This window comes from Hemitrygon akajei, chromosome 9 (genome assembly GCF_048418815.1).
Source record: "Hemitrygon akajei chromosome 9, sHemAka1.3, whole genome shotgun sequence".
NCBI classification, from domain to species: Eukaryota; Metazoa; Chordata; class Chondrichthyes; order Myliobatiformes; family Dasyatidae; genus Hemitrygon; species Hemitrygon akajei.
This window is the reverse complement of record NC_133132.1, coordinates 166,423,018-166,450,199: the sequence shown is the minus strand read 5'-3', so window position 1 is coordinate 166,450,199 and position 27,182 is coordinate 166,423,018. Positions and strand designations below refer to the sequence as shown.

Genomic DNA, 27,182 nt, shown 5'->3' with positions numbered 1-27,182 from the left:
TTATCTACATGGGGAGAAGATTCAAACATCAGAGGTGCAGAGCGACTTAGGAGTTCTTGTGTAAAGCTTCCAGAAGGTTAATTTACAAGTTGAGTCTATAGTAAAGAAGGCAGATGCAATGTTGTCATTTGTTTCAAGGGGAATAGAAAATAAAAGCAAGGAGATAATGCTGAGGCTTTATAAAACACTTGTCAGGCCGCACTTGGAGTATTGTCAACAGTTTTGGACCCTATATCTCAGAAAGGTTGTGTTGTTATTAGAGAGAGTCCAGAAGAAGTGCATGAGGATTTCAGGAATGAAGGGGTTAACATGCGAGGAGCATTTGGCAGCTTTGGGCTTGTACTCCTGGAATTTAGAAGAATGTATGGGGATTTCATTGAAACCTACCGAATGTTGAAAGGACTACATAGGGTGGATGTGCAGAGAATGTTTCCATTGGTGTGGGTATCCAGGACTAGAGGGCATAGCCTCAAAATTGAGGGGTGATGCTTTAGAACAGAGGTAAGGAGGATTTTTTTAGCTAGAGAGTAGTGAATCTGTGGAATTCTCTGCTACAGACTGCAGAGCAGGCCAAGTCTGTGGGTATATTTAAGGTGGAAGTTGATCGTTTCCTGTTCGGTTAGGGCATTAAAGGATATGGTGAAAAGGCAGTTGTGCGGGATTGATCTGGGATCAGCCATGATGGAATGGTGGAGCAGACGCAATAGGCTGAATGACCTAACTCTGCTCCTATGTCTTATGCTGTTATTGTGGAGAGGGCTTTTCTTGAGATGAACTGGGCTGTATCCACCACTTTCTGTAGGCTTTTCCTTTCTTGGCCATTGGTATTTCCATACCAGAACACGATGCACGCAGGATATTTTCCACTAGAAGTTTCTAAAACTTTCAGATGACATGCTGAACCTGCACAAACTTTGAAGGAAATGGAGGTGTTGCTGTGCATTTTTTGTAATGGCATTTACTTGCTGGTCTCAGGACAGATCCTCTGATGTGATCATGCCCAACAATTTAAAGTTACTGATCTCCTCCAACTCCAGTCTCCAAATGAGCACGGTGCTGGAGTTCTGTCTCGATGCAGGAATTATTTATCATCATCTGTGAGTTGGGATTTACTGTTCTTTCTAAAGCCCTGGATCACAGTTCTGTTTTATTTGGAGTCAAGCTGGAGCTGCTGTGCGTCAGCAACTGTGAATTGCAGACACAGGCCCTTTCACGTATTGATTTGCCGGGGATAATGGTGCAGGAAACACACACACATAAATGAAATTAGTGAGCGACACCAATGGCACATCTTCTTGTTGTTTGCTTCAATTGTTTGCATGATTCGTGTTATTTTTCTTTCTCTTGCGCATTGGGTGTCGGTCTTTTATTTTTTTAAATTCTTTTTTCCTCTTTAATTGGGCTCTTTCAGGTTTCTTGCTTTGTGGCTACCTGTGAGCAAACAGATCTCAAGGCTGTATAAGTTAGAAATTCTTTGATAATAAATGTACTTTGAACCTTAATGATGTTGTGGGAAGCCAGCTGTAACATTTGGTGAAACAAAAGACAGTCATCTTCACTGATAGGTCTAGACAGAGTGGACAGAGAGAGGATATTTCCAGTTGTGGGACAGTCTATAGGGCCAGTGGCCACAACTTTAGAATAGGACGCCAGCTCTTTAGAACAGCGATGAGGAGGAATCTCTTTTGGCAGAGAGTGGTGAATCTGTGGAATTCATTACCACAAATGGCTGTGGAGGCCAGGTTATTGGGCATACTTAAAGCAGAGGTTGAAAGGTTTTTGATTTAATTGAATTTAATTTATTTTTAAATATATACGTATTGTAATTTATAGTCTTTTTTATGTAAAGCATCGTACTGCTGCTGCAGAATCATGACATATAGGACTGTAAGACCTAGGAGTAAAATTGGGCCAGTTGACCCATCGATCATAGATTATTTATTTCTCCTCTCAATCCCATTCTCCCACCTTCTGCGTAACCTCTAGTAATCAAGAACCCATCAACTTCCTCTAAATATCCCCGTACATGACTTGGCCTCTATAGGCATCTGTGAGAGCGAATTCCACAGATTCACCACCCTCTGGCTAAAGAAGTTCCCCCTCAAGGGAATGCCCTTCAATTCTGAGGCTGTATCCTTTGGTCCTGCAGAGGTTCCCAACATGAGGTCCATAGAACCATAGAACACTACAGCACAGTACAGGCTCTTCAGCCCTCCACGTTGTGCTGACCCATATAATCCTTAAAAAAAGTACTAAACCCACACTATCCCTTAACCCTCTATTTTTCTTTCATCCATGCCTCCACGGACGCCTCGGTTATTGGTAAGGCTCCGTGGCATAAAAAGATTGAGAACCCCTGTCCTAGACTTTCCCTCTATTTGAAACATCCTCTTCACACACACTCTATTCAAGCCTCTCAATATCTAGTAGGTTTCATTGAGAACCCTCCTCATTCTAAACTCCAGTGGGTAATTACAGTACTGCACAAACGTCTTTGGTACATATATATAGGGTGCCTAAAACTTTTGCACAGTTCTGTATTTGACAAAGTGGAGTGGAGAGCGAGTCTGTATATCTGGCAGGAGCACTGCAGGAGGGGTGTGGGACAAGTGGCAGAGAAGTAGTGACAGAGGTGGTGGGTGAGTCTTAGGCACTCTAGCTATATATACAGTCGGCCCTCCTTATCCGCGAATTCCGCATGCGCGAATTCAACCAACCGCGAATCATGAAAACCCGGAAGTGCTCTTCCAGCACTTGTTGTTCGAGCACGTACAGACTTTACTTTTCTTGTCATTATTCCCTAAACAATTCAGTATAACAACTATTTTACGTAGCATTTACATTGTATTAGGTATTATAAGTAATCTAGAGATGATTTAAAGTATACAGGAGGATGTGCCTAGGTTATCAATGATCGGGATAAAAAAAAATCGGAAGTTCTCTTACTAAGTAAGTCGGAACAGGTACATCCGGTATTTAGCGTCAGTTAGTCAAACATTTGTCTTAGTATATAGTATATATTTTACCTTTATATGCATATAAAACACTTAAGAACGGACGTTTCAGCGCCGGGTTCGGGGACGGAAGTTCCCGATTTTGATCCAGTGACAGACCGCTCCCGAGTGTGCTCTCCACCGTGCCGGGTTGATGTGGAGGATCAAAAAACCCAAATCCCAAAACCCAATAATTAAACCACTGTGTTGCTTAGCAATAACTGTAGCTTTCATCAGGGAAGAGCCTTTCTCACTTTATCCTTTAAAATTGTTCCGATCGTTGACCGACGTAGCCTAACTCTTTTCCAATGACCGATGGCGTTTCACCTCTTTCCGATCGCTTTATTATTTCCACTTTATTTTCAATCGTGATTATTTTCGTGAACAGAAACACTACGGATTCAGAGCTCTACCGCCGGGTCCTAATGTCCACCGCACTGAGACAGATTGAATAAGGGACTTGAGCATCCGCGTTTTTTGGTATCCGCGAGGGGACCCAGAACCAATTCCTCGCGGATAAGGAGGGCCAACTGTATGCAGTTCTAGTTCTGCTCCTGTGTCTTATGGTCTTATAGGCTGACTGGCCATCAGGTAGAAAACAAATAAAAATCTGCAAATACTGAAAATCTAATGCAAACAGAGTAAATATTGGGAAGTCTCAGCAGGACGGGCCATATCTCAAGAAGGGGAAACAGTGTTAACATTGCAGGTTGAGGACCTGTTCTGTCAATGAATCTTTAACCAGAAACTATAACTCTAGCTGTCCTTCCCCAGATACTGCTTTATATGCTATGTGGTTGCAGCATTTTCTAAATTTATTTCATTTTGCCAGGCAGGAGGTCTAACTTAGCAGGGGAAGGAGAAAATGTGGATAAGAGGGCAACCAGAAAGAAGGCTGGTGGAATGATGTGGGTTAGTGGTAAGATCGTGGATGGGGGCTGAGGTAGTGGTGGAATATTTGGTATGGGACAAAGCCCAATGGAGAAGACTGAGGTATGGATGAGATTATGAAGTCCTAACCTACTCCACCTTTTCCTATAATTCAGTTTCTCAAGTCCTGGCAAATTCCTTGTACATTTTCTCAGCACGCTCAATCTTACTGATAGCTTTCCTGTAGGTAGGTGACCAGAACATCACGCTGTCATAACCAGGGGTTATTTTTAAAAAAAATACTTTTATTCAGTTAGTACATGGATTGTATTGTATTTTCTTTGTGTAACCTCAGCTATGCATTGGACTGTTGGACTGTTTACCTTTTATGTCGAATTGCTTGTCTTTGGACTAGCTCTGGGTTTTCACTTGGTTTTGCAGGGTGTGTCATTTGGGATCATGGGGATTGTAAAGTTCTATTTATATTTATCACTTTTATTCAATTTGGGGTAATTGAATTAACACGGGAGTTTCAATGACTTGCACTGCAGTTGTTGTCTTTGGGGTTTATTGCTTCGCCTGGACACTGGAGCTGTCTGGTTGGTCCTGGATTCCTACATGCTCCAGGGTGTATTTCAGGGGTCACTCTTTGCTGAGTTGTGGTGAGTCTGCTGAAACTCAGACTAAGTCCTGTGTCTCGTGAGTGATTTCTGTTTTCAAGATTCTGTGTAGTTTGCCTGAGCTCTTGTCTTGCTGGTTAATTTCTGTATTGAATTTTTTTGTTTTGTTTGAATTGCCAAAGTCTCTGGGATTCCTGCCCTTGAGTTCACTAGTGACACTGACACACACAATTCTCCAAATTTGGCCTCACCCATGTCTTGTACATCTTCAACATAACATCCCAACTCTTGTACGCAGCATTCTGATTTATGAAGGCCAATGTGCCAATACTGTATGTTGCAACTGCTGGGATCTGTAGTAAGTAGATTAGCCCCAACGTCTTGCTAAATTTTCTTCCAAAAGTCTAAGTTGTAGCCTTTTGATAAAACAAGCACTGCCTCGTACCTCTGCCAGATCTGTACTCCTGTTTTACAGGAACATCCCACAGATCTGGTACCAGTGGGTGAAATTTGCAAAGTAGATTTCAGGACCCATGCTAGTATGGAAAAGATAAACAAGTGGTTGCCAGGCAGGTAGATATATTCATTAAAATGTCTATGAGTTATAGAAAGAAAACAGTATGGTATTGAATGCTTGAGCTCATATTTATTTGGACTTTTTCCAGAATGCTGTTTCGAGGGGATTCTGGAAAACATGTAATCAGTTATAAAACAGAGTCTTTAATTTAAAATTGATTATTTGGCTACTGGTGTGTTTAGTACATTCTATGCAAATCAGAAAGTCTGGTTGTGACCAGTCTCTTTTTAAAATAAGAAACTAACTCTCTTCATGTTAGACAACACAGGAAGCTTCCTGATGACTTAGTGAGTTTATCCTTAAAAGCAGCTAAAACTAGAGGCCAGAAATTTCCAGATATATGTTCGCACTGATTGATGTCAACATATCTTTAAAGAAATATAATAATTAACTTGAGCTTTCTTGGATTTAATGAGGGGATATTTATCAAAATAGTCATTTCTGTTCATTATTTATTTAGTGATATTGTGTGGAGTAAGCCCTTCAAGCCACACTGCCAAAACACCCCCGACACATGCAATTAACCCTGACCTAATCACAGGACAATTTACGATGACCAGTTAATCTTCCTGGTATGCCTTTGGACTGTGGGAGGAAACTGGAGCGCTTGGAGAAAACGCACGCATTCCCCGGGGAAGGCATACAGAGACTCCTTACAGAATGGCGCTGGAATTGAACTCCGAACTCCGGAATGCCCTGAGATTTAACAGCATTGTGCTAACCGCTACGCCAAAATGGTGCCCAGTTGTTCATTATTACAATGAATAATTGCTGTAGTAAAGTGAGCATGTATGGATGAAGAGACGTATTTGAGGTCTTAAGGACGAAGATGAAGGCACAGACTGAGTAAGTTTAAGGAGGGAATTCTAGAGTGTGGAGCTAGAACACCGAGGATTCATTGCCAATGAAGGAGTAAAGGACAGAAGAATGGCATAGATAAGAGTAGATAGACAATATCCTTTTCCCATTAAAATGTCTATTACCAGAGGGCATGCATTTAAGGGGAGAGGGGGTAATTTCAAAGGAGATGCAAGTTTTTTTTTTACTCAGAGTGGTGGGTGCCTGGAACGTACTTCCTGGGGTGTGGTGCAAATATAATAGGGACTTTTAAGTGACATTTAGATAGGCACATGAATGTGAGGAAAATGGAAGGAATCAGAATCAGCTTTAATATCACTGTTGGGACATTTGTTGTTCTGCAGCAGCAGTACATTGCAATGCATAATAATAAAAACTGTTAATTACAGTAAGCTTATATTTTAAAAAAACTTAAATCAGTAGTGAAAAAGAGAAAACAAAGTAGTGAGGTAGCGTTCATGGGTTCAATGTCCATTCAGAAATTGGATGGCAGAGGAGAAGATGTTCCTGAATCGTTGAATGTGTGCCTACCGATATGGACAATTGATAAACAGAAGAGATTAGTTTAAACGGCCATTTGATGACGAATTTAATTGGTTTGTCACAACGGGCCTGTGGGCCTTTTCCTGTGCTGTATTGGTCTCTGTTCTGAGGATAAGAATGGTGAGGCTTTGCATAGAAATTTCAACGTATACATACTTTGATAATAAGTTTACTTTGAAATAGCCACAGCTTTGGATGACAGAACCAGATGTCAACATTGACTAACCAAATCTTGAAACAGAAAAGCATGCTTTGATTTGGTCTAGTCATCTGAGCCTTCGATACAGTCAAAGAGGCAGTCAGTGCACACTGGCAAAAATCCTTTAAAGAAATCCTCAGCATTGTCTATTCTTGTCTCTATCCCACAGCAAACCATCTGGACCAGCCTGGCCATCACTAGAGCAGTAAAGAATAAAAAAAAGCCATAGGTCAACATGGCTTGGGAGCAGACAGTATGCTTGCCTAATTTCAAACCTCAGAGAGGAAATTCTGTGATAAATTTCCATATCCAGGTAGATGGGGATCGCAGAAATGGTTTAATCATGACCACCTTGAAGAAAGGAGACATATTAATGGAATGATCCAGATTCATTTAGTTACCACACGAATATACAATGAAATGTGTTGTTCACCTTAACAACCAACACAACCTTAAGTACACGCTGTCAACTTAGCCAGCCCACGATGAAATTAGAGAATGAGCTGTCAGCAGAAGTGGTGGGTGTGGGTTTGATTCCAATACTTAAGAGAAATTTGAATACATACGTGGATGGGAGGGGCATGGAGGGTGCAGGTCGATAGGACTAGGCAGAATAATAGTTTGGCATGGGCTAGATGAAGAGAAGGGCCTGTTTCTGCGCTATATTGTTCTATGATTCTATGACTCCACACAGGTTTCTGCTTTTCACAAACTAATTTTCTTTTTTTTACTTTAATTTTCTGCATTGTGATGCCATGATCAACTTTATAGCTATTTTGCACAACTTAACAAAAGACAATTTACGACCTGCAAAAATCCTATTCTTTCCCCCACTTAGATGGTCAAGGCAACAACTTCAAAGGGTCAACCACTATCTTTAAGTTTTAATTGATGTAACTATTGTGAATCTTCCTTATCTTTGCCCCAGGGAAAGTCCTAGTCAGGGTCCTTCCCAACCAACTCTATCCAGCAGCTGAAACACTGCTCCCCAAACTGCAGTGAGTTTTCTGTTCATTTTGTAGCACCACTGATATAATCCACACCGTGCATCATCTTCAAGTAAAACACAGGTACTTTAATGCACTTCACTGCATTCTGCATTCAGTCATTTTTTATTCCTTGTGTACTATCTCAACTTAACTTGGATATTAACAATGCGTCTAAATTAAACATATATTTAAATTAAGTTATATATTTACAGTTTCAGCTAACTATCATTCAAAAAGATCATAAGATATAGTGGTAGAATTAGGCCTTTTGGCCCATTGAATCTGCTCTGCTGTTCAATTATGGCTGATTAATATTATTAATCTCTTAACCGCATTCTACTGCCTTCTCCATATAACCTTTGGCATCCTTACTAGTTATGAACCTATCAACCTCCACTTTAAATAAACCCAATGACGTGGCCTCTACAGCTGTCCATGGCAATGAATTCCACAGATTCATCATCCTCTGGCTAAAAAAAATCCACCACATCTCTGTTCTAAAGGGACGTCCTTTTATTTCTGAAGATGTGCCCTCTTGTCATGGACTCAAGCAATACAGGAAACATCCTCTCCATGTACACTCTTTTGATATTTGATAGGTTTCAATTAGATCCCAGCAAATTCTTTTGAACTCCACTGAGTACAGGCCCAGAGCCATCAAATACTCCTCATTTGCTAACCTTTCCATTTCTGAAATCACTCTTGTGAACATCCTCTGGACCCTCTCCAATACAAGTCAAGTCAAGTCACTTTTTATTGTCATTTCAACCATAATTGCTGGTACAGTACACAGTAAAAATGAGACAACGTTTTTCAGGATCATGGCGCTACATGAAACAATACAAAAACTAGGCTGAACTACGTAAAAACTACACTAGACTACAGACCTACCCAGGACCTCATAAAGTGCACAAAACAGTGCAGGCATTGTGATAAATAATAAACAAGACAATAGGCACAGTTGAGGGCAATAAGTTGGTATCAGTCCAGGCTCTGGGTATTGAGGAGTCTGATGGCTTGGGGGAAGAAACTGTTGCACAGTCTGGTCGTGAGAGCCCGAATGCTTCGATGCCTTTTCCCAGATGGCAGGAGGGAGAACAGTTTGTATGTGGGGTGTGTGGGGTCCTTTATAATGCTGTTTTGCTTTGCAGATGCAGCATGTAGTGTAAATGTCTGTAATGGTGGGAAGAGATCTTCTCAGCTGACCTCACTATCCGCTGCAGGGTCTTGCGATCCGAGATGGTGCAATTTCCGAACCAGGCAGTGATGCAGCTGCTCAGAATGTTCTCGATACATCCTCTGTAGAATGTGGTGAGGATGGGGGGTGTGGGGGGGGGGGGGGGGTGGAGATGGACTTTCCTCAGCCTTCACAGAAAGTAGAGACACTGCTTGGCTTTCTTTGCTATGGAGCTGGTGTTGAGGGACCAGGTGAGATTCTCCACCAGGTGAACCCCAAGAAATATGGTGCTCTTAACGATCTCTACCGAGGAGCTGTTGATGTTCAGCGGAGAGTGGTCGCTCCGTGCCCTCCTGAAGTCAACAACCATCTCTTTTGTTTTGTTCACATTCAGAGACAGGTTGTTGGCTTTGCACCAGTCCATTAGCCGCAGCACCTCCTCTCTGTATGCTGACTTGTCGTTCTTGCTGATGAGAACCACCATGGTCATGTCATCGGTGAACTTGATGATGTGGTTTGAGCTGTGTGTTGCAGCACAGTCGTGGGTCATCAGAGTGAACAGCTGTGGACTGAGCACACAGCCCTGGGGGGCCCCCGTGCTCAGTATGATGGTGTTGGAGATGCTGCCTCCAACCAGCACATAAAAAGTATTCACCGCTCCGCCCCCGGAAGTTTTCATGTTTTATTGTTTTACAACATTAAATCACAGTGCATTTAATTTTGCTTCTTTGACATCGATCAACTGAAAAAGACTTTTCAGTCAAAGAGAAAACAGACCTCTACAAAGTGATCTAAATTAATTACAAATATAAAAAAAGTAATTGCATAAGTATTCAACCCCTTTAATATGACACACCAAATCATCACTGGCACAGCTAATTGGTTTTATGTCAAATAATTAGTTAAATACAGATCTGTCTTTGGAGGCCTGTGTACAGTCAAGGTGTTTCAATTGATTATACTAAAAATACGTCTGTATCTGGAAGGTCCAACTGCTAGTAAGTGAGTATCCCTCAAACCAATACCATGAAGACAAAAGTACAATCAAAGCAACTCCACAAAAAAGCTAAGTCAGGAGATGGATACAAGAAAATTTCCTAGTCACTGAATATCCCTTGGAGTACAGATAGGTCAATCCTCAAGAAATAGAAAGAATATGGCACAGCTGTAAATCTGCCAAGAGCAGGCTGTCCTCAAAAACTGAGAGACTGTACAAGAAGGTTAGTAAATTTGCTGATGACACAAAGGTTGGAGGTGTTGTGGATAGTGTGGAGGGCTGTCAGATGTTACAGTGGGACTTTGATAGGATGCAAAACTGGGCTGAGAAGTGGCAGATGGAGTTCAACCCAGGTAAGTGTGAAGTGGTTCATTTTGGTAGGTCAAATATGATGACAGAATATAGTATTAATGGTAAAACTCCTGGCAGTGTGGAGGATCAGAGGGATCTTGGGCTCTGAGTCCATAGGACACAAGGCTGCTGTGCAGGTTGACTCTGTGGTTAAGAAGGCGTATGGTGCATTGGCCTTCATCAATTGTGGGATTGAGTTTAGAAGCTGAGAGGTAATGTTGCAGCGATATAGGAGCCTGGTCAGATCCCACCTGGAGTACTGTGCTTTGTTCTGGTCACCTCACTACAAGAAGGACGTGGAAACCATAGAAAGGGTGCAGAAGAGATTTACAAGGATGTTGCCCGGATTGGGGAGCATGCCTTATGAGAATAGGTTGAGTGAACTCGACCTTTCTTCCTTGGAGCGATGGAGGATGAGAGGTGACCTGATAGAAGTGTATAAGATGATGACAGGCATTGATTGTGTGGATAGTCAGAGGCTTTTTCCCAGCGCTGAAATGGCTAGCACGAGAGGACACAGATTTAAGGTGCCTGGAAGCAGGTACCGAGGAGATGTCAGGGGTAAGTTTTTTTACGCAGAGAGTGGTGAGTGCGTGGAATGGGCTGTCGGTGGTGGAGGCGGAAACAATAGGGTCTTTTAAGAGAATCCTGGATGGTTACATGGAGCTCAGAAAAACAGAGGGCTATGGGTAACCCTAGATAATTTCTAAGGGAAGGACATGTTCGGCACAGCTTTGTGGGCTGAAAGGCCTGTATTGAGCTGTAGGGTTTCTAAGGGGTCTAGTGAGGGAGGCCACCGAGAGATCTATGACAACTCTGGAGGAGTTAGAAGCATCAGTGGCTGCGATGGGAGAGAATGCACATACAACTGTTGCCCAGGAGCTTCACCATTTGCAGCTTCATGGGAGAGTGGCAAAGAGAAAGCCACAATTGAAAAAAACTCATATGAAATCTCAGCTGGTGTTTGTTAGAAGGCATGTGGGAGACTCTGAAGTCAGTGGGAAGAAGGTTCTGTGGTCTGATTAAACCTGTTACGTACCCCGTAACTGGGTCACTTACCAGCAAAGATACAGAGGTCCGTTGAAGTCTGATGGTACCATTTTTAACAGTATTTATTGATAAAAATACACAAAAATAATATCAATGCAAACATACAGATAATATACGCCATCAATACTAAATCTAAAAGCACGGGTATAATAATAATCAATAAGAAATAGCTCTATCGTTGTCCAGGGGATAATGTATTGTCCGATGGAAATATAAAAGTCACTTCAGTTCATTCAGGCTGCAGCTTTTGGTTGGAGAGAGAGACGGAGTTTAGAACTTGCCCGTTTTCCTTTTTAGGATGTCGATCCTTCGAAATGTCGTCGGTTTCCTCTTAGCTAAGCCGTCTTCCGTGGTCAGTCCCACCAATTCCGAGGCAAATGGAAAAGGACGCACGTGAGCTTTCCACCGGCTGTCGCTATTAAACGCTGTCACGGGATTTCTAGAGTTTCTCCTGGTGCGTCTGAAAGGGGTTGTTCCCCAGATCCTCTTTTATCCTTACTCACGGGGTCTCAGATGTCAATCAGGTTGGGAGGATGCCATTCCCCCAACCAGCCCACGTTGCTCATTCCTTGAGGACTTCGATGAATAGCGCAGGGCTCAATACACAATTCCGTCTCCAAGAGACAATGGCCGTTTCCCGTGGCTTTGTATCGTTGAGGGGCCAGGACATTCCAAACCCCCTGTGGATTCTGCGTCTCTCTCTCATTTCCTGGGTCTCCTGACCTGAATTAATAGCGATCTTGCGATTCTCAAAAAGGAGGGGGCTACTTTGTACCCTTTGGCCCCTCAGAGTTGGGGCACAGGCGTAACAAACCAAAATTGAGCTTTTTGGCCATCAGACGGAATTCTATGTTTGGTGTAAGCCAAATACAGCACATCATCAAAAACACACCATCCCTACCGTGAAGCATGGTGATGATTGTTCGTGCTGTGAGGATGCTTCACTGCAGCAGGACTTGGAAGGCTTGTGAGGGTAGAGGGTAAAATGAATGCAGAAAAATAGAGGGAATTCGAGGAGGAAAACCTGATGCAGTCTGCAAGAGAACTGTGACTTGGGAGAAGATTTGTTTTCCAGCAAGACAATGACCCCAAGTATAAAGCCAAGGCCACACAGGAATGGCTTTAAAACAACAAAGTTAATGCCCTGGAGCAGCTAAGTCAGAGTCCAACCCTCAACCCAATTGAGAATTTGTGGCTGGACTTAAAAAAGGCTGTTCACTGACGATTCCCATGCAATCTGACAGAGCTTAAGCACTTTTGTAAAGAAGAGTGGGGAGTTTCCAGATGTGCAAAGCTGATAGAGACCTATCCAAACAGACTGTAATTGCTGTCAAAGGTGCATCTACTAAATACTGACTTGAAGGGGGATGAGTAATTACGTAATCTATTATTTTATGTTTATAAATTTAGACCAATTTATAGAAATTTGTTTTCACTTCGACACAGAAGTTTTTTCTGTTGATCAGTGTTGAAAAGGTCAAATTAAATCTGCTGTGATTCAATATTGTAAAACTATAAAAAAAATGAAAATTTCTGGGGTGGGGGGGGGGATGTCTTTGGACAGTGAGAGGAAACCCACGATGTCACAGGGAGAACGTACAAGCAGCAGTGGGAATTGAATCGGATTGCTGGTGTTGTAAAGTGTTGTGCTAACTACTATATTACAGTTCCGTCCTGTTTGCAGATTGAGTTCCAAGTTATTGTTGACTGGATATTGTGAAGGCTATGGGCCCAGACAAAATCCTGGTAATAGTCCTGAAGACTTGTGCTCTAGAACTTGTCACGCTAGTACAGCTACAACACTGCCGTTTACCCAGCAATGTGCAAAATTGTCCAGGTATGTTCTGTACACAAGAAACAGGAAGCCCAACCTAGCCAACTGCTGCCCTATCAGCCTACTCTCAATCATCAGCAAAGTAATGGAAGGGGTCATCAACAGTGCTATCATGCAGCACCTACTCGGCAATAACCTGCTTATGGATGCCCAGTTTGGGTTCCGTCAAGGCCACTCATCCTGACCTCATCACCTCCTAGGTCCAAACATTGACCAAAGAGCTAAGTACCAGAGGTGAGGTGAGAGTGATAGCCCTCAACATCAAGACAGCATTTGACCGAGTATGGTATCAAGGTGCCCGAACTAAAATAGAGTCAATGCGAATTAGAGGGGAAACCCTCTGCTGGCTGAAATCATACCTGACCCAAAGAAAGATGGTTGTAGTGGTTAGAAGTTAATCATCTCATCCTCAGGACATCACTAGAGGAGTTCCTCAGGGTAGTGTCCTCGGACCAGCCATCTTCAGCTGCTTCATCAATAACCTGTCTTCTCTCATAAGATCAGAGTGCAGATGTTTGCAAATGACTGCTCAATGTTCTGCACTATTCATGACTCTTCAGATACTGAAGTAGTTCATACCCAAATGAAGCAGGACCTGGACAATATCCTGGCTTAGGCTGACAAGCAGCGAGTAACATTCGAGCTACGCAAGTACCAGGCAATGACCATCTTCAACAATAGAGACTCTAACCATTGTCCTTTGACATTCAGTGGCATTATCATCACTGAATGCCCTACTATCAACTTCCTGGGGGTTACCATTGACAAGAAACTGAACTGGTCTAGCCATATAAATACTGTGGCTACCAGAGCAGGACAAAGGTTAATAATCCTGCGACGTGTCACTCACCTCTTAACTCCCCAAATCCTGTCCACCATCTACAAGGCTCAGGTCAGGAGTGTAATGGAATACTCGCCACTTGCCTGGATGAGTGCAGCTCCATCAACACTCAAGAAGCTTGATACCATCCAGTACAAGGCAGCCCACTTGATTGATACCCCTTCCACAAGCATCCAATCCCCCCACCATTTGAGGAACAGTTGCAGCAGTGTGTACTATCTACGAGATGCACTGTAACAACACACCGAAGTTTCTACGGTAACACCTTCCAGACTCATGATCACTACCATCTAGAAAATTTTGAGAACAGCAGATACCTGGGAACACCACCATTTGGAACTCCCCTTCCAAGTTACCACCATCCTGACTTGGAAACATATCGCCATTTCTTCATTGTCGCTGGGTCGAAATCATGGAATTCCCTCCCTAACAGCACCGTGGGTGTACCTACACCTTGGGGATTCCAGCAGTTCAAGAAGGCAGCTCATCACCACCTTCTCAAGGGTAAATTGTGATGGGCAATAAATGCTGGCTTAGCTGGCGATGCCCACATCCCATAAATTAATAAAGAAAAGTCACTCAGACATTGAAGATACTGGGTTTTACATTCACAAAACAAAGTCCTCAACCAGCCTGCCCTGTACGGATAAACTCCTACAATGTTGGGATATATCATACCACAAGTTTCAATTGAGATTGTGATGTACACAAAGACATAAACAAAATACAATTTACAAGTCTAAAACATTTTTTTATATTGCCGACTGAATCAGTGCTGAACTATTCTTATTTTGTGAGCTTTTTAAGCAGAAACCAGCCATTCCTCTCGGCCTCTGAGCTAAGCACAATAAAGACATAAGAGCAAAGCTAATTAAATAAAAGCATTTTCTCCAGGAAATGAATGAAAGCAGCAGATATAACATATTACCAGGTAGGTGACAAAAGGCATTTGCTGTTCTTGTAACTGCATGGCACCTAATTCCAACGGCAGAGCATAATGAACTTCCACTAGCTGTATCCTTTCTATTGCTTACACCTGGAAGTTCAATGAAGGGGAGACTGAGTGGCTGGAGGTGAAAACTGATTCTATTAAAAAAGCTAATCACTTCAATTCTATAAGTGTATTGAAAGCTGTGCTGATGACTCCCCTTTCTCTTTCTTCTATGGCCCACTGTCCTCCCTCTTCAGATTCCTCCACCTCTTCTATTATCACCTCACCACTTCTCACTTCATCCCCTCTCCTCCACCCACCCACCCTCCCCATCACCTGGACTCATCTATCACCTGCCAGTTTGTACTCCTTTCCTCCCCCCCCACCCCACCTTCTTATTCTGGCTTCTGCCCCCTTCCTTTCAGCCTGCCACATCAGCTGTTTATTCATCTACATTGGTGGTGAAAATGATTCTGTGATTGAAAGATTATTATTATGAGGAGCTTTGGAATTCAGAAGAATGAGGAGGGATCTTCTTGAAACCTATTGAATGTTGAAAGGCCTCAACAGAGTGGATGTGGAGAAGATGTTTCCTATGGTGGGTGAGTCTAAGACCAGAGGAAATAGCCTTAAAATAGAGGAATGTCCATTTAGGATGGAGATAAGGAGGAATTTCTTTAGCCAGAGAGTGGTGAATCTGTGGAATTCATTGCCACAGGCAGCTGTGGAGGTCAGGTCCTTATGTATATTTAAGGCAGAGGCTGACAGATCCTTGATTAGTCAGGGCATGAAGGGATTTGGGGAGAATGCAGGTGATTGGGGCTGAGAGGGAAATGGATCAAATAGGCCAAATGACCTAATTCTGCTCCTATATTTTATGGTCTTATAGATGCTGCCTGATCTCCTGAGTTCCTCCCGCATTTTGTGTGTGTGGCTCTGATCACTCCTCCTATTTTTCACTTTTAGGCTCACGATTGCCATACCTCAGGGTCCATATAATTTGATTTTAGCAAATCCTCCGATATTTGTGATGCATTGCTTGGAGTATTTTCTTGATCTAAGCGATGCCTACTGGTATGATGGCTGAATGGTTGCAGAAAACTAGTGTCTGTATCTGATTGTGCTGAAGCTGTTCTTTGGATGGATTTCAGTTTATTATATTTGTCCAAGGATCATCACTTCTTCTCTGAGGATCAGAATCTTGTCATGGTGGAGAGGCGAGTGAGTTTCTGCGATCCTGAGAGAGATGCTGATTGGAGCTTAGCAGTAAGCAAGCTATAAGACAGATAATGGAGGCTACTGGGACCGGATCGAAATAAGCTTCAGAGACTTGTAATCTTAGTCAGCTCCATCATGGGCATGAGCCTCCATAGCATACAGGACCTGCCCTCTTCTCATTGCTACCATCAGGAAGGAGGTACAGAAGTCTGAAGGCACACATTCAATGATTCAGGAACAGCTTCTTCCCCTCTGCCATCGATTTCTGAATGGACATTGAATACTTGAAGAATACCTCACTACTTTTTATATTTTTATTTTTGCACTACTTATTTAACTATTTTATATATATACTTACTGTAATTCATAGTTTTTTTTTTCTATTATTATGTATTGCATTGTACTGCTGCCATAAAGACAACAAATTTCACAACATATGCCGGTGATTTGGTAAACCTGATTCTGATCAACATTTCCACCAACTAACCTGGCCCTCCACATCACTTCCCGTTGGTCACCTTATGTACAGACACTTCTGTGGCATCAATTTATAGACATATAATTAATCTATGCATATAAGCTATTTTATGTATTTATATTTATTGTTTTAAAAAATTATTATGTTCTTTATTGTGCTACATCGGATCCGGAGTAGCAATTATTTTGTTCTCCCTTATGCTTGTGTATTGGAAATGACATTAAACAATCTTGAGTCAGTGCTTCTGGTAGGGTCATCCATGGCGATAAGGTCAAGGGGAGGTTCCAGACAAAGAATGGTCCAACCAAGACCTCGAGCTGGTAGAAGATGATGGCAGTGAAGGCAAAGGAAGGCTGCAGTAGTGAAGGATCCCCAGCTGTCTTGCATTCTGTGCTTCTGGACACTGATCCCAATCTGTCAAAGACTATGTAATGGCTGTCCATGCATAAGCCTCCCCACTTTAAACAAAATCACAGACTGGTGCTCTCCATTTAGGGAATCCTTCCCAACATCCCGGATTAAGTCCCATGGTGATCAGCATTTCAATCCTTTGCAGTAGCCCGCCCCTACCCAACATTACCAGATGGTGATGAAGCCAGTTAGAATGTTCTCCGAGGTACACCTGTAGAAATTTGTGAGTGTTTTTGGTGACTCTGAACTGAACCCTCAATGTGCAGAGTGACTTTCAAGGACTTTTTGCAACTGATGTTCTCAGTATTATTTATTTGCACAATTTGTCTTCTTTGCATATCAATTGTTTTTCAGTTTTCATTTACTTACAGAAAGCAAATAAATAAATGCAAAGATTGACAAACCAAATAGAAGCTGTGTAGATTCTGTTGCATTCTATTTCTATCATAAATAATAATGTTTTTTTATACTTCCTGTAAATGCCTGCAAGAAAATGAATCTCTAGTACTGTAAATGGTAGCATAAACATACTTTGATAATAAATTTACTTTGAACTTTGATGTGCAGAATTTGTGCAAACTCCAAATGCCTGGAAGACAAATCCCCACAAAATCAAACTTGTGATGAACATCTCCAAGGGAAGCTATTTGAATTAACCTGGTAAAAAACTGAAGGGCATATCAGAAGACAGGTTAATGAAGGGCGTAATTGTATTGGGCTTACATAGGCAATATGGCCAGCTAACTGGAGATCTTATTAAGAGTAGAATGATTGAACAAGGAGTGTTGGTCATGTCAATTAAAGACACATGGTATTATAGTGGCTCATCATTCTGCAGATGCTGGAAATCCACGTCAACACACACAAAATGCTGGAGGAACTCAGTAGGTCAGGCAGGAATAAACAGTTGATGTTACTGTTGTGTATTTCAGAATCAAGTTTAATGTACCCGGCATATATTATGAAATTTGTTGGCCCTGATTCTGATTCTGAAATACACAACGGTAACGCCGAATGTTTATTCATTCCCATAGATGTATTTAATATTTCAGTAGAATTTACGTAATAATGTAAATATACTGTTTGATTAAGCATTCTTGTTTGTTTATATAATTTATTACAGACTATGTGTAAGAAGAAGTGAATTGAATTCGTCATCACACCACCATGTGATACGCATTTGCCTCACTTAAAGTAAAAACAAACCAAGACTTGCATCTCTCAGTTCCCTTGTCTTCCTTTCAATTAGTTTTATGTTTTAGATTTACAAAACATAAGTTTTGGGCTGAGGCCCTTCTTCAGGACTGGAGAGGAAGGGGGAAGATGGCAGAATAAAAAGATTGGGGTGGGGGTAGGAGGATAGCTGGAAGGAGAAAGGTGAAGCCAGGTAGGTGGGAAAGATATTCAGCCGGAGAGGATGGAATCTGATAGAAGAGGAGAGTGGACCATCACCTCCTTCTGGTGTCCCTCCTTCTTCGCGTTCTCCTATGAGGACTTGAGTTACAGGGGAAGTTTGAATAGATTAGGAGTTTATTCCCTAGAACACAGAAGATTGAGGGGGAATCTGATAGGGGTATAAAAAATTATCCGGTGTACAGATGGGGAAGTGGAAGTAACCTCTTTCCACTGACGTTGGGTGAGACTTGAACAGAGGTCATGGGCTTAGGGTGAAAGGTGACATGCTTAAGACCATGAGATATAGGAGCAGAATTAGGCCTTTTGGACCATTGAGTCTGCTTGATGTTTTATTCATTTCCAGGGCGGATCATGAGAGGAATCTTCTTCACTCAGAGGGTGATGAGAGTGTGGAACGAGCGGCCAGCACAAGTGGTGGCTGCAGGATCAATTTCAACACCTAAGAAAAATTTGGATAGGTACATAGATGAAGGGCTATGGTCCCCGGTACAGGTCAATGGGACTAGACAGATTAATGGTTTACATGGAATAAATGGTCAAAAGGTCCTAACTCTGTGCTGTGCTCTCTTAAGGGTATGAGGCAAGAGTCACCATACATTCCAGTGCCAAAATGACATGGCTACAATGTTCTACAGAACAACAACAAACAACAAACAAAACTAACCATGGGTGAACACAGCTGAGCAGATTAGTGTTTCTACCACATGGTTATATATCCTCCATTACATTGCAGTTCAAAATGTGACAGTCTGAGTGATTCAGTGTAGCAAACTTCCTTCAGCTAGGCTTCCTGCACCCCACCCCCATCCCCTAAGCCTACCACCATAAAGAATGTGAGACAGTGGAACCACTGTTATCTGCATGTGCCCCGTCAAGTTACACGCAGTCCTAGAATTTTCTCCCTGTTATTACTGAAAGAGAAACTTCAGTACAACTACCATGGTGGTTAAATGGGAAGACCTATCTTCATAGGGAAACTTTCACTGGCACCCATATCTGAAGTACTTGTTAATTTGGAGATACAGTATTATAATAGGTCCTTCCAGACCAACAAGACTTCACTGCCCAATTAAACCCATCTGACCAATTGACCCAGTAACCTGTATCCTTGGAACGAGGGAGGAAACTGGAGCACAAGGAGGACACCCTTGCAGATGCAGGGAGAACGTACGAATTGATATTTTGTAACTTCAAAACATTAAACTAATTCAAAGGAAGACAAGAGAGTCCAGGAATGTGAGTCCAACATCGTATTTACTTTAAACAAACTGTGCATGTATCATGTGGTAGTGTGATGATGAATGCTATTCACTTATTTTTACATATAACCTGTAATGAATTATTTAAACAAACAAGATTGCTTAATCAACTATATATACACACACACACACACACACACACACACATATAAAACACAAGATAACTCTCTTATTACACAGCACAAACTTCTTACAGACAGTGGAAGAATTCAACACGGTCTCTGGCGCTGTAGTAGTACACGTCCTTGCCGCCCCACCCTACACTGAGAACTGATATACTGACTGACTGTCTGAACTGAACTGACCCAGTGGCCACTTTATCAGGCACCTCCTGTACCTAATTAAGTGGCCACTGAGTGTAGGTTCATGGTCTTCTGCTGTTGTAGCCCATCCACTTCAAGGTTCACTGAGCTGTGCATTCAGAGATGCTCTTCTGCATACCACTGTTGTAATACATGTTTTTTTTGAGTTACTGTCACCTTCCTGTCAACTTGAACCAACCTGGCCATTCTCTTCTGACCTCTCTCATTAAAAAGTGTTTTCAGAACTGCTGTTCACAGGATGTTTTCTGTTTTTCACACCATTCTCTGTAAACTCTAGAGACTGCTGTGCATGAAAATCCCAGGAGATCAGCAGTTTCTGACATACTCAAACCACCCCATCTGGCACAAACAATTATTCCACAGTCAAAGACATTTAGATTACACTTCTCTCCCATTCTGATGTTAGATCTGAAGGGCAACAACTGAACTTTTTGACCATGTCTGCATGCTTTTATGCATTGAGTTGCTGCCACATTAGATATTTGCATTAATGAGCAGATATTCAGATGTACCTTGGAAAGTGACCACCGAATATAGATAAATCAATTCTCAGTGTCTGCTGTTGTCTCAATGTGACAGCTGTCTTCTTACAACAGCATTACTGTTGTGAGATTCATTTTATGCTGACAGAGTCTTCTGGCTTCAACACACACACTTCTGGCAATGAATTTCAGTTTACAGAGCTATTATGCTCTTAAACACTTACTTACAGAATACAAGTCAAACTTGCTCTGACTAGGCATTGCACCAAAATCCTTTCCACTAAAATGACCCACTTCATCCCAAAGTAAACTAATATATTTAGCATTGTTCTTCATACATTATTGCATTGATTTGTTCAGCAGCTTGGATGAATTCCAATTGTTGAAAATATTCACTTTATTAAGAGCACACTGAGGGATAAATTATATGACTATTTCTCTTTCCATTCTAACTACCTTGACAAGCAACCAATTAATGAATGCTTCAACCACAGCAATGCAAGTCATCAACTGAGTAATCCCAGTAGGTTCAGACTGGATGTCAAAGTTCAAAGTTCACGTTGATTGTTAAGGATGTGGTTTTGGGGTACTTGGAGGCATAGTCATAGTCAGCATAGTTTCCTGAAGGGAAAATCTTGCCTGACAAATCTGTTGGAGATCTTTGAAGAAATAACAAGCAGGATAGACAAAGGAAAATCAGTGGATGTTGTGTACTTGGGTTTTCAGAGGGCTTTTGACGAAGTGCCACACAGGAGGCTCCTTAACAAGTCAAGAGCCCATGGTAGCATGGATAAAGCAGTGGCTGGTTGGCAGGAGGCAAAAAGTGGAAATAAAGGGAGCCTTTCCTGGTTAACATAAGAACATAAGAGATAGGAGCAAGAGTAGGCCATCTGGCCCCTCAAGCCTGGTCTGCCATTCAATAAGATCATCACTGATCTGGCTATGGACTCATCTCCACCTACCTGCCTTTTCCCATAACCCTTAATTCCCCTACTATGCAAAAATCTATCCAACCTTGTCTTAAGTATATTTACTGAGGTAGCTTCCACAGCTTCATTGGGCAGAGAATTCTACAGATTCAACCCTCTCGGGGAAAAGTAGTTCCTCCTCATCTCCATCCTCAAATCTTGAGGCATGTCCTCTAGCTCTAGTCTCACCGAGCAGTGAAAACAACTTTCCTGCCTCTATCTTATTGATCCCTTTCATAATTTTATGTTTCTATAACATCTCCTCTCATTCTTCAGGTTGGCTGCCAATGTCTGGTGGTGTTCCACAGGGGTCTGTGTTGGGAGTGCTTCTTTTTACATTATATGTCAATAACTGGGTTGATGGAATTGATGGCTTTGTTGCAAATTTTGCAGATGATACGAAGGTAGGTAGAGGGGCAGGTACTTTTGGGTAAGTGGAGAGGCTACAGGAGGATTTGGACAGATTAGGACAATGGGCAAAGGAATGGTAGATGGAATACGGTATTGGGAAGTGTATGGTCATGCACTTTGGTAGATCAAATAAAACGGTAAACTACTTTTAAAAGCAGAGAAAATTAAACAATCTGTGGTGCAAAGGGACCTGGGGAGTGCTTGTGCAGGATTCCTTAAAGATTCATTTGCAGGTTGAGTCGTTTGTGAGGAAGGCACATATAATGTTAGCATTAATTTCAAGAGGACTAGAATATAAAAGCAAGGATGTAATGTTGAGGTTTTACTGGTGAGGCCTCACCTGGAGTATTGTGAGCAGTTCTGGACCCCTTATCGTAGAAAGGAAGTGCTAACACTGTAGAGAGTTCAAAGGAGGTTCACAAAAATGATCCCAGGATTGAATGGTTTGTCATATGAATAGCATTTGATAGCTCTAAGCCTATATTCACTGGAATTCAGAAGAATGAGGGGTGACCTAATTGAATGTTGTAAGTCTTCAATGGATTGGATGTGGAGAGGATGTTTCCTATGGTGGGAGAGTCTCAGACTAGAGGACACAGCCTCATAATAGAGGGGATGAAGAGGAATTTCTTTAGCTAAAGAGTGGTGAATCTGTGGAATCTGTTGTCACAGGCAGCTATGGATGCCAGGTTTTTACATATATTTTGGAATCAGAATATTATCACCAGCATGTGATGTGAAATTTGGTAACTTAGCAGCAGCAGTTCAATGCAATACATATTCTAGCAGAGAGAGAGAAAACTATTAATAATATTTAAAAAAAATAAAAGATAATAATAAATAAGTAAATCAATTACGTATATTGAATAGATTATTTAAAAAAACAGAAATACTGTATATTAAAAAAAGTGAGGTGGTGTCCAAAGCTTCAAAGTCCATTTAGGAATCGGACGGCAAAGGGGAAGAAGCTGTTCCTGAATCACTGAGTGTGTGCCTTCAGGCTTCTTGGTCTCCTGCCTGATGTTAACAGTGCGAAAAGGGCTTGCCCTGGGTGCTGGAGGTCCTTAATAATGGATGCTGCCTTTCTGAGACACCGCTCCCTAAAGATGTCTTGGGTACTTAGTAGGCCAGTGCCCAAGATAGAGCGGACTAGATTTACAACTTTCTACAGCTTCTTTTGGTCCTGTGCAGTAGACCCTCCATACCAGACAGTGATGTAGCCTGTCAGAATGCTCCCCACGGTACAACTATAGAACTGTATTTGTTCACATGCCAAATTGCTTCAAACTCCTAATAAAGTAAAGTGGGTTGGCAAGTTTGCAGATGACACAAAGGTTGAAGTGTTAAAGTGAAAAACACTTTAACACCATACCAATCTATACACATGGTGGTGAGGTTGAGATACTTCTTTAGCAAAAGAGTTATAATGCACTCCTTCCTTCCTTCCACTAGCCAGGTGCAGCACCTACTTAAACCCACCCCCCCCCCCCACCCTGAAGCCATAGGAGCACATGGTGGATGGTCATATGAGCAGCTGGTGAATATTACAAGTCCTGGTTATATGATCACTAATGCCAGGCAATCTCTGAAGAGTATTTATAATGGCTGGGATCACCCATCTTGTAAAGATGCTCATGGCCCTTGACAACTTTTTTTTTTACAGAAATGGCTTGCCATTGCTGTCTTCTGGGCAGTGCCCTTACAAAACCATGATCGCCTATGTTATATGTCGTGGCACATAATTATGATGATTACTTAGAAGGCCTGTGAGTGGAACAGAGTTAACGGGCTGGAGATTGTGATTTGATGGCTCCAATCTAATGTACTAGGTGGAAATTTAATACTCCCAAGAGGAGGCAGACATCTTGATTTTCCACACATGCAGTCCAAGAAAGTTCACAAACTTCCACAGATTATGCAGCACTTAAACTGGGTTTTGCCTGCTGCACTGGTTCATCCGGCCTTTTCATTAAGCAGGAGGATAAGGCAGTGGTCCAAAGTTTATTTATTGCTTATTTATTGAAATACTGCACTGTATAGGCCCTTGTGGCCCATCAAACTCTTCAAGGCCTTCAAGCTGCGCTGCCCAGCAATTCCCTGATTTAATCTCAGCCTAATCATAGGACAATTATCAATTTACAATGAACAATTAACCTACCTACCAGTACGTCTTTGGACTGTGGGAGGAAACTGGAGAATCTGGAGGAAACACACAGAGTTACAGGAAGAATGTAAAAAACGGAGCAGCTGGAATTGAATCTGCTGCACTGGTACTGTAAAGCAGTGTGCACTACCGTAACAGTGCACTCAGAGGAAACCTATGTGGTCAAGGGGAGAACGTACAAACTCCTTATAGGCAGCGGTGAGAATCGAAGTAGGATCGTTGGTCCTCTTAGGTGTTGTACCAACTTATTTTATATATGATCTAATAGTGGAGACTTAAGTAGATTTGCTTTTGTTGTTTTCCAGCATTTATGTTTTCAAATGTTTTTTTGTTTATTTTACTGTTTATTACTTCATTTTCAACAGTATTTTAAATTTGTTTTTGAATGTCACAGATATTCACATACCATAAGACCATAAGATATAGGAGCAGAATTAGGTCATTTGGCCCATCGAGCCTGCTCCACCATTTTGTCATGGCTGATCCAATTTTCTTCTCAGCCCTAATCACCTGCCTTCTCCCCCTATCCCTCCATGCTCTGACCAATCAAATATCTATCAAATTCTGCTTTAAAATATACATAAAGACTTGGCCTCCATAGCTGGTCTGTGGCAAAGAATTCCATAGATTCACTGCTCCCTGCCTGAAGTAGTTCCTCCTCATATCCATTCTAAACAGACACCCCTCTATTCTGAGGCTGTATCCTCTGGTCTTAGACTCTCCCACCATAGGAAACATCCTCTCCACATCCACTCCATCAAGGCCTTTCATTTCTTCTACCAAAGTGCATCACCATACATTTCTCAACACTGTATTCCATCTGCCATTTCTTTGCCCATTCTCCTAATCTGTCTAAGTCCTTCTGTAGCCTCTCTACTTCCTCAAAACTGCCTACCCCTCCACTGATCTTCATATCATCTGTAAACTTTGCAACAAAGCCATCAATTCCATCATCCAAATCACTGACATAACATAAAAAGAATCGGTCCCCTGTGAAGCACCATTAGTCACAGGCAGCCAGTCAGAAAAGGCTCCCTTTATTCCCACTCTTTGGGACAACCTGCCAACCAGCCACTGCTTGGTGCTAGAATCTTTCCTGTAATACCATGGGCTCACAACTTGTTAAGCAGCCTCACATGTGGCACTTTGTCAACGGCCTTCTGAAAATCCAAATCCACAACATCAATCGATTCTCTATTGTCTATCCTGCTTGTTATTTCTTCACAGAATTCCAACAAATTTGTCAGGCAAGATTTTCCCTTGAGGAAACCAAGCTGACTATGGTCTATTTTATCATGAGCCTCAAGTACTGTGAGACCTAATCCTAAATAATCAACTCCAACATCTTCCCAACCACTAAGGTCTGACTAACTGGTCTATAGTTTCACTTCTTATGCCACTCTCCCTTCTTGAAGAGTAGAGTGCCATTTGCAATTTTACAGTCTTCTGGAAACATTCCAGAATCTAGACCTCTCCAGCATCATTTTCCACCTGTCTGATATCCAGTCTCACCTCTCTTTTATACCTTATGTATCTGAAGAAACTTTTGGTATCCTGTTTAATATTATTCTTTAGCTTACTTTCGTATTCCATGTTTACCTTCTCAATGAATTTTTAGTCGCCTTCTGTTGGTTTCTAAAATCTTCCCAATCCTCTAACTTCCCACTAACTAACTTCCACATTGTGCTAGATTTTCCAATGACTACCAAGGCATTAAGTAGTAATAAACAGGTTCTTCTGGCACACTTTTCACGTTGGACAGTGCAGCCCTGAATTTCATCGCAGCTTCAGCAGCTTGGGTGAGGAGGATGGGAGAGCTGGGGATCTGTCATACCATTTGGGGCTCCCAACCTGGGGTCCACAGATTCCTTGCTTAATGGTATTGGTCTATGGCATAGAAAAGGTTGGGAAGCCCCGCTCTAAGAAATGATAAGTGATGCCCTGGAACAAAAGAGACAAAGAGGAATATTCTACTTTCTTGTGTCATTTATCTGCAATAAATTCTCAGCATTACCTTTGGCTCGGCCTTTCCAGTTATCTTCTTCAGTAGTTCATTAAGGTGACTCCAGTTGCCTTGTGAGTACCAGCCAGGTTGCTCGAGAGAGGGAAGAGGCTCTCGTTCCTCATCATTAACTGTGAATGAATCAAAAGGTACGTCAAAAAATATTACATTTCAGAGTCAGAATCAGTGACATACAGTATGTCATGAAATTTGTTGTTGTGGGACAGCAGTACATTGCAAGATGAAAATAAGACATAAATATTACTGTAACTTACAATGAAACAGAAATTAAATAAATAATGCAAAAGAGGACTGTTCATGGACCATTCAGAAATCTGATAGCAGAGGGGAAGAAGCTGTTGAGTGTGCATCTTCAGGTTCCTGTACCTTTTCCCCAATGGTAGTAATGAGAAGAGGTGTTAGTGTCCTTAATGATAGAAGCCGCATTCCTGAGGCACCACCTTTTGGAGATGTTCTCGATGATGGGGAGAGTTGTGCACATGATGTAACTGACCTAGCCTACAACCCTTTGCAGCCTCTTTCAACCTTGTGCATTGGAGCCTGCATACCAGGGGGTGATGCAACCAGTTAGAATGCTCTCCATGGCACATCTGTAGAAGTTTGCTGGAGCCTATGAAGTACTTCCTTGATTTGTTTACATAACACCAATGCTTGGAATTAACAAGTTGTTTAAGAAGATCAAATTGCTTCATCCTTCACAGTTTGTGACATACTCTCATTTGAATGCTGCAAAGATGAATCATTCCAAGCATTTTGACACTTGTGAATTCCACATTTACACCAGAGCAATATTCTGGCTATTTAAGATGTCTTTCGCTTGCTGAGTACCTTAATCTATACTTCCTACCTTTTAAGATCTGGGCATTGTGAGAAAATTACAACACACTGATCATCAGGCTTTGACACAGAGAGAAACTGAAGCCCAAAGGGTCTGTAATGGTACAATTGTTCAAAGGTTCCATTCAATACCAGAGAATGGATACAGTTTACAACCTGAAATTCTTTCTCTTCACAGACATCCATGGAACAGAAAAAAACCCAAAGAACGAATGACAGGAAGATGTTAGAACCCCAAAGCTCCCTTCCCTCCTCCTATGTACAAACAACAGCATAAGCATTAACCCTCCCTCCTCCCCCTCCTTCCACCTCCCTCAGCAAAAGCATCAGCCCCCCCACCCCCAAGCACGCAACCAAAAGCA

General features: G+C 41.9%; 1 protein-coding gene across 1 annotated transcript in view; it reads right to left on the bottom strand.

Annotated features, from left to right (window-relative positions):
* The window catches only part of nt5dc1 (5'-nucleotidase domain containing 1), a 611,704-nt gene that overhangs the window by 51,569 nt on the left and 532,953 nt on the right, over window positions 1-27,182 (bottom strand). Inside the window, exon 9 of the mRNA XM_073057433.1 lies at window positions 25,975-26,093. Coding sequence (XP_072913534.1) covers window positions 25,975-26,093 — 119 coding nt within the window. The remainder of the gene's footprint in view (window positions 1-25,974; window positions 26,094-27,182) is intronic.